This window comes from Excalfactoria chinensis, chromosome 2, assembly GCF_039878825.1.
Source record: "Excalfactoria chinensis isolate bCotChi1 chromosome 2, bCotChi1.hap2, whole genome shotgun sequence".
NCBI lineage: Eukaryota > Metazoa > Chordata > Aves > Galliformes > Phasianidae > Excalfactoria > Excalfactoria chinensis.
In genome coordinates, this window is record NC_092826.1 from 34,937,609 (window position 1) to 34,953,930 (window position 16,322).

The 16,322-nt window shown below is 41.2% G+C and overlaps 1 protein-coding gene across 2 annotated transcripts in view; it reads left to right on the forward strand.

Annotated features, from left to right (window-relative positions):
* The first annotated feature begins 4,364 nt into the window (after window positions 1-4,364).
* The window catches only part of CA8 (carbonic anhydrase 8), a 49,351-nt gene continuing 37,393 nt past the window's right edge, over window positions 4,365-16,322 (forward strand). Inside the window, exons 1-3 of one of the 2 annotated variants that reach the window (XM_072328849.1) lie at window positions 4,365-4,668; window positions 4,874-5,065; window positions 8,678-8,802. In XM_072328849.1, the coding sequence (XP_072184950.1) occupies window positions 4,590-4,668; window positions 4,874-5,065; window positions 8,678-8,802 (396 nt within the window). In that variant the 5' untranslated portion in view covers window positions 4,365-4,589. The remainder of the gene's footprint in view (window positions 4,669-4,873; window positions 5,066-8,677; window positions 8,803-16,322) is intronic. The other variant, XM_072328847.1, reaches the window with a different exon arrangement.

Genomic DNA, 16,322 nt, shown 5'->3' on the forward strand with positions numbered 1-16,322 from the left:
AATCTACAATGAGTAATTCCACAAGCAGTGAAATTTTACAGAATAAACCCTGCACTTAAATGTATTACATTACCAAGTAATCAAGTTTTTGTAGTTAAGTCAACTGTAACCTTACGTGCAAACTAAAAAACATGGACTAATAAAGAGTCCAACAATTTCAAGAGTGTCTACATCATTAAAAGAGAGCAAATGCCACTGATCTCAAACAAGGCTTTCATCATGTCACTCTCTCCATCTGAGTGCCTTTACTTGAAGATGGACCCATAAACAAATGAGTTGGCTTGTGCAGAGATTGCTTAGGTTGATTGTGGTTGGAGCTAAATGTGAAATCAGTCCTGTGAACCCTTACACTGCAGAAAAATTAGCTTGAAATCCCTTGTTACTCACACACTTTACCAACTCATAGCCATCTTCAGCAGAATCTAATCAGCTGATTAGATCATTCTATGCCAGACATCAATTATGGAAAAAATACAATATTTGCACAGTGAATAACTGAACAGATGTTGAGAAATAAATAAGCCGCTTTGCCTAATTTTGCAGAAAGATATGGAAAGAATGAAAAGGTTAAAAGGAAGGGCAACAAATGTAAGTAGTTTAGTACTTCACTTCAGCTATGAATGAAAGCCATGAAAACTATGAAAAGCCATTAAAAGTATTTATTACAAAACAGGAAATCACAGGTCTGATTATGTTGCCACTCATAAGCGTGAAAGTCTAGAACAGACGTCCCACAGGAAAGCTACCACAGGAAAGGAATTAATAGAGGGCATGAATGAAGGACTGTGCTTCAAGGGCCACTGGAATGAACCCAGCCTCCTAAACCTGTTTTTTCTTCAAAATATGAGTCTGCTTAAAGAGGAAAATGAATTTCCATCAGATGGGCCAGAATCAATGATGATTTAGAGCAATGTTGTTTTTCCTCCTGTGGGTCAGCAATAATTCAAAGGTACTGACTTTAATAAAAATAACTAGTTTGTGTTTAAAATAGATTTAGAGGATAAAATTTGCCAAGCAAACCAATTTGGCATGGGAGAAAATTACGTACATTCATCCTATTATCACATTCTGTTTGTAAGGATGTCAGGTATTCAACATAAGAGAAAAAGGTAAATTTTTCGTTTTCCTTTTCTTTTTCTTTTTCTTTTTTCCCCACAAGAAGCTGCATACTGATGTAGTTTGATCAGATAGAATGTATTCCTTTCAGACATCAGTAGTGAGAACAGCAACTGAAGATCATGAAGAAGGAAACATGTATTTTTGTTCTGATGCTATAAAAGCTATGCACTTCTTCCTCTCCTCCCCCCCCCCCCCAAAAAAAAAAAAAAAAAAATCCAAAACAAAAAAGCACGCAAGAAAACCTAATATATATTTTTGTTATGATTTCTTTCCACCTTGCACAAAACTCATGAATCACTGCACTCTTGCTTCATTAAAAAATTTCCAGCTCACTCCTTCCTCTGCTTCACTCTCAATTTGACACTGATGATAACTTTTTCTCTCATGTCAGCCCTCAGTAGGAGTCATAGGTACTACTGCTGAGCTGGGGAACACAGGTCCACAGAGCAGATCAACAGCACAAGATCAGGATATTATTCTGTCAGGAAGACCTGGATGGTAAGGAAAGGACACCTCCACTTACCATCTCTACTTGATGGTTTCTGTTGCCTCTCTTCGTTGTTCTCAGGGAGTGCAGACTGACTGTCAGCACTGGGTTTCCATTCCTCTTCCCAAAAAAATCTGATGCAAAATTTTTGGTTACCACACTAGGGGAGAGTCAACTGCAAAGATCTGACTTTTTTTCCCTTGACAGAACAACTGTTCTCTAGATCCACACATGAAGATATGTGGATCTGATATCCTTGAACTGGACCATCCTTTTGTTGAGTTTCATAGAATCATAGAATATTCTGAGTTAGAAGGGACCCACAAGGATCAGAAAGCCCAGATCCTAGCTCCACAAAGCATCATCCAAATTCTAAACCCATTACTGAAACACAGTGGATTGCTCTCATGACTGGAGTGCTGCAATGGATAGCTGTAGGCTCTTCAGAAGGGATAGGAAAGAAAGAAGATGTAATGGCATGGCTGTCTGTGTTAGTGTTTTGAAGTTGCTGAGCTCAGGGTTGGGAATGACAAGGTTGAATCTCTGTGGGTAAGAATTAAGGGAAGGCCAAAAGGTGGACATCCTGCTGGGGGTCTGTAATAAACTACCTAACCAGTATGAAGAGACTGAGAGGCATTCTGTGAGAGCTGGCAGAAGTCGCACAATCACTAGCCCTTGTTTTCATGGGGGTCTTCAACTTCACTGATATATACTAGAAATACAGAACAGCACTGAAGAAGCAGTCCAGGAGGTTTCTAGAGTGTATGGAAGATAACTTCTTAACACAATTGGTAAGCAAGCCTACCAGGGGATATGCCCTGGTAGATCTACTGTTCACAAACAGAGAAGGACTGGTAGGAGATGTGAAGTCTGGGAGCTGTCTTGGAAAGAGTGACCACAATAAGGTAGAGTTCTTGATTCTTGGTGATGTCAGAAGTGGGAGTAGCAAAACCGCTGCCTTGGACTTCCAGAGGGCAGACTTGGAGCTGTTCAGGACACAGATAGGGAGGTCCCTTGGGATTCAGTCCTGAAGAATAAAGAGCTTTAGGAAGGTTAGTTGCTCCTCAAGAAGGAAGTGTTAAAGGCACAGAAGCAGGCTATTTCCTTGAGCTGCAAGATGAGTCAGCAAGGAAAACTGATGTGAATGAAAAGGGAACATTTCCTGAGGTTCTGGGAGAAAAAAAACATAATGTACCTCCTGTGGAAGAAGGGATGGGCAACTCAAAGAGAGTACAAAGAAGTTGTCAGGATATGCAGGGAGAAAATTAGAAAAGCAAAAGCCCAGCTTAAACTCAATGTGGCCATTGGAGCAAAAGAGAACAAAAAACATTTTTACAAATATGTTGACAGTAAGAGGAGGGCTAAGGATAATCTTCATCCTTTACTTAAAGTAGTGGGGAACGTGACCACTGAGGATAATGAAAAGGCTGAGGTTCTCAATGCCCTTTTCACATTTGTCTTCAAAAGTCAGACCAATTATCCTCAGGGTAGTCTCCCCCCAGCTTTGAAATCTGGGATGGGAAGCAGAATAAACCCCTCACAATTCAGGTGGAAACAGTTAAAAACCTTTCTACTCCACCTGGACAGTACGAATCCATGGGGCTGGGTGGGATCCACATGAGGGTGCTGAGGGATCTGGTTCAGGTGATTGCCAAACCACTATTCACCACCTGTCACAGAATAATAGAATTTCTCAGGTTGGAAAAGACCTTAAAGATCTAACAGTGTTCCTGATCAACCAGAGATCCCAGAGGATTGGAGACTTGCTAATGTGACTCCAGTCTACAGGAAGATTTGTATGGAGGACCTGAGTGAAGGCCCAGCAGCCTCATGTTGGTGCCAGGAAAGGTTATGGAATGGATCCATACCATAGTGAGAACAAGGCCAAGTGCTGGGTGCTGAACTTCAGCCTCACCAATCCCAGGCAATGCTACAGCAGCTGGAAGACTGCTGTGTGGAAGAAACAGACCTGGGGGTGTTGGTTGATGCTCAGCTGAACATGAGATAGCAGTAAGCCCAGGTGGCCAAGAAGACCAATAGCATGCTGACTTGTTTCAGAAAAAGCACTGCTAGCAGATGCAGGGAAGTGATTGTCCCCCTGTACAATCTGGTGAGGCTGCACCTCAAGTACTGTGTCCAGTTTTGGGCCCCTCACTGCAAGAAAGACATTGAAGCCCTGGAGTGTGTCTAGAGAAGGGCAACAAAGCTGGTGAGGTGTCTGGAGCCTTATGAAAAGCAGAGGGGGGAACTGGGATTGTTTAGCCTGAAAAAGGTTTAGGGGACACCTTATCGCTCTCAATAAGTCCCTGAAAGGAGGTTGTGGTGAGGTGGGAGTCAACCTCTTCTCCTGCATAAACAGCAATAGAACTAAAGGGAACGGTCTCAATTGGCACCAGAGGAGACTCAAGATCATGCCCCTTGACCTGCTGGAAACACTCCTCCTAATGCAGCTAAGAATACTGGAAGCCTTCCCAGCACCAAGGGCACACCGCTGACTCATTCGACCTGGTGTCCACAAGGACCCCTTGGTCCTTTCGTACCATGCCTCTTTCCAGCTGTGTGCCCCTGTCCTGTCTTGGCGTCTGGAGTGCTTCCTCCGCAGGTGCAAGCAAACTTTGCAGCTGTTGATCAGGCTTTCCCTGTCCATACCCTACACACACGGGGGTGCTGCCAGAAAGAATCGCCGGCACACCGAGGCAGCGCAGAGGTAAGCCGCACGGGGAAGCCCAACCGGGCTACAGCTCCGCGACCGCCTTCACACCCTCCGCCGGGGGCGGTCGTCCGTGCCCGGCCCCCCGGCGGCGTGCGGCAGCGCTCGGCCCTCGCGCACGGCTCCCTCCGCCCCCAGCCCCTGCCCCTGCCCGTCGCCGTACAACGCCAGCCACCCGCGGGGCGGCGGCAGGGCCGGAGCGCGACGCAGCGCCGTGAGGAAGCCTCGCCCGTCAGCCTTGCAGCCAGCCCCGGCCCGAGGGGAGCAGCCCCCATGGCTGACCGGAGTCTGATCGAGGGCGCCGAGCCCTTCCCGCGCAGGGAGGAGGCTCCGGAGTGGGGCTACGAGGAAGGTGAGGAGCGGGAGCCGGGCAGCGGCTGCGGCGGGGGAAACTTTCCTTACGGGCAGAGGAGGTGGTGGTGGTGATGGTGGAGGGTTTACATCGCGGGGGAGCCGGGGAGCCCCGGGGACGGCCTGTGACGACCACGTCTTTGGAGGGGGCGAGGCGGGGGCTCCGGGGACGGATCGCCACACAACGATTTCTCCCGGCGCTGCAGGGGTCGAGTGGGGGCTGATTTTTCCCGATGCCAACGGGGAGTACCAGTCGCCCATCAACTTGAACTCGAGAGAAGCCAAATACGACCCCTCGCTCCTAGAAGTGCGCCTGTCACCCAACTACGTCGTTTGTCGTGACTGCGAAGTGATTAACGACGGGCATTCCATTCAGATCGCCCTCAAGTCCAAATCAGGTATGCTCCGACACTGCTTACGCTTCTCCAGCGGCGTTCCCTGGGCGTTCACTGCCTCTCGGGTTGCTGTGCGCGCATCCTGGGGCATAGGAGGGGCTGCTGCAGCTCGGAGGAGGGGTGGGTGCTACTGCTTTGGGACTGGCTTTGGGAAGGGAACGTGTCAGCGCCAAGCTGGATGGGCAGTGAGGCTGCTCCAGAGCACGTTCGGGGACTCTCAGAGCAAGGGTTGGACCCTGTTGTGGTGCTGTCATCGAATGTGTCTGCTAGTGCTGTTTCTATTGCTAGGACAGCATGATGTCAAACTGGAAAAATCTGTCAATTTTCCGAAGTCTGTGTGAGTTTAACTAAACTTTTCACATTAATTTGAGCGGACTGTGAATACTAACTAGTCAGTTAACACAGATACTCCAGTTATACATACCTGTAATATTGATGAAGAGCAGGTAGCAAAGCAGACCTCATTTCTTCAAGGGTTTTTCAGGTTCATTCAAGAAATAACTAGAAGCTGATAAACAACTTCAAGTTTAGTGAAATGACAGTATTTCATTCAGACCTTTCTTGTAGATAAAACTATTTCCTACAAAGGAGACAATGGTAAGGGAATCTGGCTGAGAAAGCTCTTTGTGCTTTCCAGCCCTGTGGTAGTTCTTACCATGTGTTTTGAAGAGTGTCCAAGTTATTCTGACCAGTCTTAGCTAGCAGCTGCCTTCTGGGGGCATTTAAGCAGCTGAATGTTGTCAAACCACGAGACAGCCCAACTTTTGTTTCCTTCTGAGATCCCAGTAGTCCTGCAAGTTGCAGCTGTGTTGGCGGTGAGGGAATCAGTTCAGTTTTATGGTGATTTTTTTCAACAGAAGGCTTTGTTCTTTTAATAATTATGTTTCCCTTTATGATATCCCTTCCGTGGTAAATTTCATGTTTTATTGCAAAACAGAACACTTCTTTGCACAGATCTTTGCAGATTTCCAATAGAACAGAATTTTTGTACCACCTGTCAGTTTTATTGCCTTCATCAGAAGCAGCACTCTTTTCTCATAGAGTAAGGTTCTCTACTAGATCAGGAAGGTCACTGAATTCTCTGGAGTAGGAGTGACTGCAAACAACATTGCCACTTGCATGCCAAAATGCAGCTCATTAAACCTTCTTTTCTGAGGGCAGTTTGTAACTTGGTAGCAATAGATAGTAAGATGGGACCAGTGCACCTATATGTATATGCAAAACCATTCGAGACTCAGGGAAAGAAAATACTTGTTAAACTGGAATGCGGACTGATGTCAGACTGATGAATGTTGAAATATAAAAAATAGTGAAATATAAGAAAAGTGAAATAGAATGAAGGTTTGTGGGATTAGAATTTAGGAAATCCTGGTTTACTTTCAGTTTCTTCTTGGTTTGGTATTACCTGATTTTCCATTTTTAAATGGGATAATTTTTCCACATTTGGAGGGAGAGGACAACATTACTTATCCCTGCAAAGAGAAGAAAAGAGTTAATAAGCTGTGTTTGACCGAGTATTCTGGCTAATTTTCAGGGATTGCGGAAGCTCCTGCGGATTCTCTTCCTCACAGGGGATCTCTGATGACAAGTCCATTTAGCCGGATTGTTTTAATGGGAACTGTTGAGCACTAAGTGCTTTTGAAACTTTGTCCAGTTGATGTGCAAGAGAGTCACATCTACTGTAATGCTGTCAGTCAAAGAAGAACTTCTTTGTGGAAAACATAAACTGATTAAGTGCATATTAAAAGTCAATTTGTCCTTTCTGGTGAATTATTTTGTCCTTCAGTTCAGGACATGCTCCATCTGGAATTCTCCAATCCTTATTATTTAATTGTAAACATTTTTACAGGCTGCTTTCAATTTGATCATCGTACATATGTTATACATTAGGCGGAATAAGCATGACCAACTGTGTTATGGAATTGGATATTGAAAATTGCTTTGGAGGATCCATATAACAGAGACTTCTCTTAAGCCATTAGTAGATTGCAAGTCAGATTATTTGTTTTCTAGTAAGGATCAAAAATTGATGAAAAGTGTAGTTAAATGTTTCATGCATTTACAAGGATCAGAATTTGATGAAAGGCAAAGAAAGATAAACATACTTCATGCACTGGAATACTTTTATCATGGGATCAGTGTATAAATTAAGCTTCAAAAATGAAGTCTTAGAAACTTGTGCAGATACAGAACTCCTTCATATAGAAAACATTTAGTCTAGTTACACTTCTTAGGAAAAGGATTTTAAAACAAGAAATGCTCTGCTTTCCAAAGAAGTAACCCTAATTATCATGTAACTTTTTATTCTTCTAGATTTTTCTAGGTACTTTAATTGGTTGTTATCCCAAATATTCACTAGATTTGCAGATTTTTCCCTACAGATATAGGTATGAGTAGAATATAGATAAAGAAAGTTTAAGAAGCAAGTTTGAATTCATAGTTACATTTAGAACACTTCCTCTTAGGAACCCTTTTTGATACAGTTGCTGAATTGTTTTACAACTACAGTGTATCTTATGGTCCAGACTACTCCAAGGCTACTTAGTTTGTACATCAAAATAACTTTTTGTTTAATTATGGAACCTCTGTTCTCTAAAATTGTACATCCAATTAAATAATCCTTATCAATTATCAAAGATAGTTGAAGTTTCAAAGTCAATGAAATGTAAGCCAGAATGTAATGGATTATGAGGAAGATTATAAGTGACCTTAAATAAAACCCAGCCCTGTGTGGAAGCGTGGACTCACCGATTTCAGCATAAAGTTACCTATAGCATGCAGAGTAGTATTTGGTGTGAAGCCAGTTCACAAATCCATGGGCCAAATGTTTACACTGATTAATTCTGAAGTAGGTTGGAACTCAAAAAGGTCTGAGCAAAATTGCTTGCTTTTAGTACTTATTGTTAGGGTAAAAGGCTCTATTAATGCAAAGGAATCAAACTGTAATGTGAAGTAGCTGCTTTGTGCAGTAATTATGGGTAGATACTTTTAAGAAGTCCTGGTTACTTTAAAAAACTATGTTAGGAAGAAGCTAGGGGTGTTTCGAAGCTGTTTATAAGGAAATAAGCATGTGTTTGATTGTATATATTGATTATATTTGGCTATGGAGGTGTACTGTATCTCAAGGGCTGACAGGTGGTTTATGACTTACTACCTTTACCTTGGCAAATGTTGGCAACCAAAATTTTCTCTCAGCTTCTGTGATACATAGCAAATATAGGTGATGAAAATTAAGCATGGACTTGTTGAAGGTAGTGACCAGTTCAATTCACAACCTCTGCCATCTGTTTAGAGCATGTGGCTACTGTCTTGATAACAGCAATAAACATATTCACTCTTCTGATAAAGGTACAGTGTTTTTATTTTGTGTTATGAACCAGCTGTTCTGGCTCATAAAACTAAGAGCACAGAATGACAGTGTTTTCACTGTTGTTTATAAATGCCTATGTTCTGTACCTGCACAGAAGTTCTAAAGTAAAGGTCTCACCTGTCAGCTTTCCTTTCTAACTCAGTTGACAATAAGCTTGCAGCAGTGTCCTCATTGTATTTAGAAAATATATCCATTGGCTTGTCTCTTACAAAGCTGGGTGTGTTACTGTTTGTGTTCTTTCCCAGTGTTAATAGGTGGGCCATTACCTCGAGGACATGAGTTTGAACTACATGATGTTCGATTTCACTGGGGGAGAGAAAACCAGCGTGGTTCTGAACACACAGTTAATTTTAAAGCCTTTCCCATGGAGGTAAGAGTGACACTGCATTGCATAAAACCCTTTAAATCCAAGAGATTTCAGTTCTTAGCTTGACCCTGTGGAAGTTCAAAAGAGATTTTCTTTTAGCTCAGCATTTTAGTGCTTTACATTTCAGCTGCAAAACTGTCTTCCTGAGTTGTTCATTAGGACAGAAAATTGGGATATACATCTGGAATAGAATGTCTTCAGCACTCACACCCTACAACACTAATGTATCAGATACAAAACCTGATGTTTAATTACTTGAGCTTTGCAATTTTTATTTCATTTACTGTTCTCTGTATTAGTTTTAAATAAACTGTCAAGATTTTTCTTTCAGAGTTGTTTACTTTTGCCTTAAATATCTACCATAATTCCTTAGGAGCCTGAAGCAATATTTCTTGTAAAAGGCATGTTGGCTTACACCATCAATCTAACTTTTAGGGTTGTTTAGATACCTTCCTTGGGGTCAGATGTTAGTTTCTGGTGTTGATTTTGCACTGGTCCATCACAAAAGCCAGGCAGATATAAAGTCACTCATGTAGACTGCATAGGTTGATTTCAGGCAGATCCTGGCAGTTCAGAACCAACCAGAAGGAAAGCAGAGGAATCACCTTTTCATCGTCATTACCTGGCTTAATATAGTTTAGTATGGGTAATAAGACTTCATGCTACTACGGTGTTCCTATAATGCAGGAAGTAGTTTGTTCATAATGAAGCAGCTCTGCATGGTGCTGTTCCTCAGGGTGGATTCAGAATGTGGTGGTCAAGAAATGTTGACATAAATTATATCGAGAATTGTTCTTGGGAATCCAATTTCCAGTCTCCTCCTTTATTAAGAATTACGCTGCAAACAGCCTTGGTGGCATGTAGGAACAAACTAATAATGTCTTCAAGACTTACGATACACTCTAAATATGGTATTAATGTTGAATTTTGCAAACAGATCCCTATGCAGGTTAATTCTGGCAGAAAGTGACAGTGTAGTTGCTACCATCATATCTAAGGTTTGTTGTGCACAGGTGTATTGTTTGAGCCAGTTCATTATCTTCTGTTTCATGTTGCAAAAAAGAAAACTGCAGTCTGCCTGACAGATGAGTTACACACACTTCATTTCCTGCATTTGTCAACAGCAGCTGTATTAAATCCAGCTCAAATTGTCCAAATTAAATATTGGACTTGAGGTGCTTGTAACCATTAATGAAGTTGTACACCTGAGAGTCCAGAATGGATGATTTTGTGTCCCAGGGATTCCCCCACCTACCTGGTTTTGTGAACAACAAACATTTGGACTAGGGGACTAGGGAAATTTATTTTCTTAACTTTTAACATCAGCATTTTTTTATGCAGCTGTGGGAAATCAACATATTCTGAACACATACTGGGCTTGAATTTCACCGGGCCTCTTAATTACCGAACATAGGTGATAGATGCCTGTTTTGCATATGCATGAGCACTCTGGGGGAGTTTATGCTTTCTCCCTATAATGAGTGGTATTTGTTTGAGCACAAATAGATGGCTATAGATATAAATATATAAATACAATGAGCACCAAGCATGTAGTTTGGTACTGCTGCCAGTAGGGCAAGTCTAGCAGGATGTTTTTCCTTACAAACTAGAGATGAATTTACAAAGCATTTTAAAGAGTTTTAAACTCTCCTCCCTTTGTGAGAGGAAGACAAGCCAAGCAGATAAGCAGTAATATGGAAACCTAAGAGCTTGATTTAACTGAGTGCATTAATAACACAACGAACTAGGCGCAGATTGCATGCTTCATTAAACTCTTAGCAAATTGGAGCAGTTCTATAAAAAAACAATGTAGAAGCTTTGAGTTTAAAGAGATCCATCTGAGCTAGCAATTTATTATCTGGCTGCCCTCTGTTTTTCAGGGCTGAAGATTGTTAAGACTATTTTATTGTTATTTATAGGGCCAGGAAGTTGTAGCTTTAGATTGTCAGTGTAATGATCTTCGTAAAGGATGACTTTAAAAAGTGTTATTTTTCAAGTCTGGAAGAAGGCACTTCTTAGATCATATAATCATAGAACGGCATGGGTTGGAAGGGACCCCAAAGATTGTCAAGTTCCAGCCCCATTGCCACAGGCAGGGCCACCAACCTTCACACTTAATACAAACCAGGCTGCCCAGGGCCCCATCCAACCTGGCCTTAAACACCTTCAGGGGTGGAGCATCCACACCCTCCCTGGGCAGCCTCTTCTAGCACCTCACCACTCTCATAGTAATGACCTTCCCTCAACACCCCTAAACCTTCCCTCCTTGAGCTAAAACCATTTCTCCTTGTCCTGTTACTGTCTATTCGAGTAAAAAGTTGATTAACCTCCTTTTTATAACCCCCTTTTAAATACTGCAAGACTGAAAGGATGTCTCCTCACAGCCTTCTCTTCTCCAGGCTGAACAAGCCCAACTCACTCAGTCTGTTTTTGTATGGAAGGTGCTCCAGCCCTCTGTTCATCTTTCTGGCCCTCCTCTGGACCGTCTCCACATCTTTCCTGTATTGGGATCCCAGACCTGGGTGCAGTACTCCAGATGGGGCCTCATTGGGGTGGAGTAGAGAGGGGTAATCACCTCCCTGCTGGCCTCCCCTCTTCTGACAGAGCCCAGGATACCACTGGCTTTCTGAGCTGCAAGAGCACACTGCTGGCTTGTGTTCAGTTCTTCATCCACCAGGACCCCCAGGTCCTTCTCCACAGGGCTGATCTCAACGAATTCTTCTCCCAGTCTGTGTACATATCTGGGATTACTCTGACCCAAGTGCAAAACCTTGCACTTTGTTGTGTTGAACCTCATTAAGTTCATGTGGTCCCACCTTAAGAGTTTGTTGAGGTCTCTCTGGATGGCATCCCTTCCTTCTAAAATGTCAGAAGCATCACTCAGCTTAGTGTCATTGGCATACTTGCTGAGGGTGCACTCAAACCCATTAATCTTTAATCTCTGATACCACATCCACTTTTATAGAAATTTAGCAGTATCTCATATTAGTTAGGTAATATCCTGTGTCTCTTAGTGCAACAATCTATTATTTCTGACTCAACAGCTGGAATTCTGCACATGGTTAAGATATATAGGTTCATGGTGAAGTAGATGTAATTCCTAAGCTTAAGTAACTTTTGGAACAGCTTGAAATTGTTCACACTGAAGAAAAAGCATTATTTATGTGAGTTGGAGGCTGAGTGCATTGTTACGTTTATTATTGTCTGAAGTTCAGCAAAGATGTGTTTTCCACCTTTCTTGACTGAAGAAGTCAGAATGCTAACAATAATACACAAGCTTAATTGTATTCACTAAAATATCTGTGCTTGCTCTGTCAGGAAAATGAGACATAAGAATAAATAGTTGTCAAAGATAAATACTATAACACATTTATTTTTTAATCAAAGGAAAAATGGAGTGCTGTTACAATACTTCTCTCTTTATTTCATAAAAAAATAAACAGATCAGAAGGACTGTTCTTGCTTTTTGGGCAGAAACTGGAAGGAGACATGCAACTTTCTCCAGAAACTGTTCTCACTAAGTACTTCTGCTGCACATAAATAGTGTTACTTGACCTTTGGCCACCAGTTGTGTTATGTTTTCAGTAACTATCTTAACACTTAGAGTCTGTTTCTTGTCAGTAAGTGGACAAGGGTACCAATAGTCAGGACATGCATTGAAGTATATATTTTCACAGAGCAGTAAAACCCATGCTTGTGCTCTCATGTATGTTACCTGAACTTCATTTAGGTTTAAGCAAGAAAGGAACTATTCTATATATTTCTCTCTTTCATGCTGAGAGTTTGGATTATAAAACTCTGATGAGGCTCTGCTTTCTTCCTTGTATTTGCTGTTGTATGGGAGGTTGGTAATCACAGCCTGAACCTCTGATTAATCAGCTGAGGCAAGTGTGGGGTCAGCTGTGGGAGCACAGGTGAGAGTGATGTAGCTGTGCTCCCGGAAGGGGTGGAGCTCGACTCCATCCCCTCTGAGACCTCATTTAAGGGCTGACTCCCACTGAGGCAGCATCTCTTGGAGACTGCTCTCCAGTGAGGACTGCCCCAGCTTCTTCAGCCAAGGCACCATCACTGGTGAGTTTTCCTTTACTTATTCTATCTGTACATTTGCTACCATCTGTATATTAACAACCAATACATCTGTGTAATAGGGAGACAGATGGAAACAGGAGTAGCAACTGACTGCTCATGTTAGCCATGAGCATTTATTCTTATTGCTATAGAAGTAACTAAAAATGGAGTTCCATTGTACCTGATCTCTGTATCAACATGGCATATTATGATGCAAGACCTAACCAAATCATAGTCCAAAAAGGACAGGAGAGCAGGAGAAAGTGAACCATGGGATGACATCAATGCCTTTTTATGTAAAAAAATTAATATGTTTTAACAGCTTCTGAAATGAAGGAAAATGTAGGGAAAAGTATGCCTTAATGGTATCTCCTCCTCATATTTACTCAAGTGTTGGTATAACCAAATCCATAATCTGAACATAAGGAAACCGTTGTTTCCAGGCTGCTGTTCTGAAATAAAACTGCAACTAAGGGAATAAAAGGGCTCCTTTCAGTGCTTGTATATGACCAGGAACATAATTCCCTGTAATCCATCCTCTTTAAAATGTAGGATTGTATTAGCTGTGAACCATGTGAAAACTCTCAGTAGAAGAGGATTGACAGAAAACCGTTTTTAAAATGTTTCAGAGATATGCAGGAAGGTTAAAACTTTTATTACTATCTGGTTTTGAACAGATGAAAGTCCAGTTGCCTGAAGGAGCAGAATCAGTTCTGCACAGGAAAATCAGTGTTCCTTTCTGTTGTGTAATGAGGAGCAGAGTAATTCATTCTGTAGTCTCTTTCACAGTTACTGAAATATCTGCTAGAATATACTTTTGTGTAATTAAGCATTTCATACCCTCTGTCCAATTTAAGCTATTAAGTTCCCCTCTGTGTTCATGTGAAATAGTGCCTGCCTGTGGATTGCATCAAATGGTTTTCAAGTGTCAGGCGAGGCTGCCACCAATATACTTCTCAGCTCTCAAATCTTTACAGACTTTGGTGTGAGGATTTCTCTGTACTGAGATATGTAATCACAAACATGTACAGAATGCATTCCCTTCCTGCCGTCTCTTCAGCGGAAGTGATGTACTTACAACATAGAAGTTTATTCTTTGCCAACCTTAGGTATTCTTCACCACTTTTAGTCTTGCTGTCTGTTTTGTTCAGTTACTTATTAGCTTGTTAGCAAATTATTTTGCTTAAAAAGATAAAACATTATTTGTAATTGAAATGGAAGGCACGTGCTTCCCTGTCATCTCCTCTTGACATGGAAATTTATAAATTTCAGTGGGGTTAGGTAGGTGTGAATGGCAAGCAGAACTTAATGCATACTGACAGCAGTTTCTGATACATGAGCTTAGTTTTGAAACCTGTGGATTTCTGCTGGTAGTTTTAATGGGACTATAATCCTAGTCATAAACTGTAAAAGAAAATGTTTAAACCTGAAGAATAAATCCTATTACCTGAATAAAGTATGATACAGGAGTGAAGAACATCCAGCTTGGGCAATCTTGATTTAAGAGGAGGCAAACAGAGCAGATTCTGGTATGATTTACATACCTTCATGCTGAGGTTTGGAACACTGCGTAGAAATTTTCCTCATTTTCTAATGGAAGGGTAGTTTGTTACTAAGTGACTTGGAACACTCTCTAAATTTTGGAATCATTGCAGAATAATACTGTCAGCCATGATTGAAGCAGTGCTTCTTAAAAGAAAATGGTTTCATTTGTGTAATGACTGTGATAATGAATGGGATGCTGATAACTGTACCAAACAACATTCTAAGAGATATGGCCAGACATTATTTAAATATTTAATTGTTCAAAAAACAAAAAAACAAAAAATAGTTGCAGCCCTGCAGTGCCTTTGTTAAAAGTCATGATATACATAACTAAAATCTAAAGCTGTTTAGAGGGGAGGAGAGGAGAGAAGAGAGTTGGAAAGGATCTTCAAAGAGCAAGTCAAACTTCCTGACCACTTCAGTACTAAACAAATGTAAAAGTGTATTACTGGGAGCATTATCCAAATGCCTCTTGAATATTGACAGGCATGGGACATCAATCACCTCTCTATATCTCTGTGAAGCCTGTTCCAGTGTTTGACCACTCTCATGGTAAAAAAAGTATTTCCTAATTTCCAATCTGAAATTCCTCTGACATAGCTTTGTGCCTTTCCCATCCTGTCACTGGATCCCAGGGAGAAGAACTGGCATTGCCTTCTGCACTTCCACTCCTCAGGAAGCTGCAGTGAGCTGTGGAGCTGAATCTTTGACAAGCAGATAAAAGATCAATTACAGTTTAAAAGTAGGGATACCCATTGAACATTATCTAATTTTTGAGAACAGAATTGTGGAAAAACTCAGGAAAAACAGACCAAAGCATATGTTTTGATTTCCAAATCTGCACTGATTTATATAGAATCTTCTACATATTATGTGTACACATCATGCCTTTTAGAAGCATAATAATAATAGCATTACACTACACTCCACAGGCAAAATCAGTCCTAGGACTAATTACAGGGCTGTCAGTGAATTGTATTACATGTGATGTTAGCCTCAAAAGTGCAGGCATTCCGGTATTTTTCTGTATTATTCTATACATCTTACACTCATTGGTCATCTAATTCAGATATCTTCTCTGATGTTCTTTTTTTTTCTTTTTCTTTTTTTTTTTTTTCTTTTCTTTCTTTTCATTATTAGTATAACTAACGAAAAAGTCTTTGTTCCCTCACAGTATACTAAATGAAAATTGGCAAGAAGATAAAAACAAAATTACCATCATTGTAAAAGCACACAGGGGCAGCTTATGACTCTTAGTATTGGTAGTTGCTAAGCTCTTTCAGTGTTATGATTTTATCGTGGTTGAAGGATAATTTGATCTAAATAGGCACATGCAGTCTCTGAAGTATACTTGGTTTCTAGGTAACTTGTCAACATGATTGGCTCTTGTATTGCTCACTCAAATGTAGTTTTCATTGATCATGGAATATGATCTGTGAGCTTTGTAATGTGGATTTGTGGTTGAGATATGCGTAGAAATGGGCTGTTGTGCTAGAAACATGCATTTAACTTGACTAGCTTCTGAGAAATACCCAGTTAAGCTCTGTGGAAGAACTGTAGACAACTTCAAAGGTAGTGTTATTTCACCTTTCTCCTGGGATTGTCTTGGTCACGGTGCTTGTAGTCATGAATATAGAGGCTTCTATGACATCCCTTACTACAAAGCCCATTCTGAACTTTAACAAGATGTCTTCTTTTGTTTTAACTGTGCTATATACAGGAGAAGAACTTGTGTAGTCACTTGGAAGATGAGATTTCTGAGGAGGATTTAAGCCCTAATTTGAGCACACAGGTCTATTCCGTATTGTTTTTTTCATGGCTGTCTGCCTTTGACTGGTTTTGGTCTGGTTCAGTGTCATTTTCTAATTTCTGCTATGGTCATTGCTAGCACTGTGCTTACATCTTGTGTC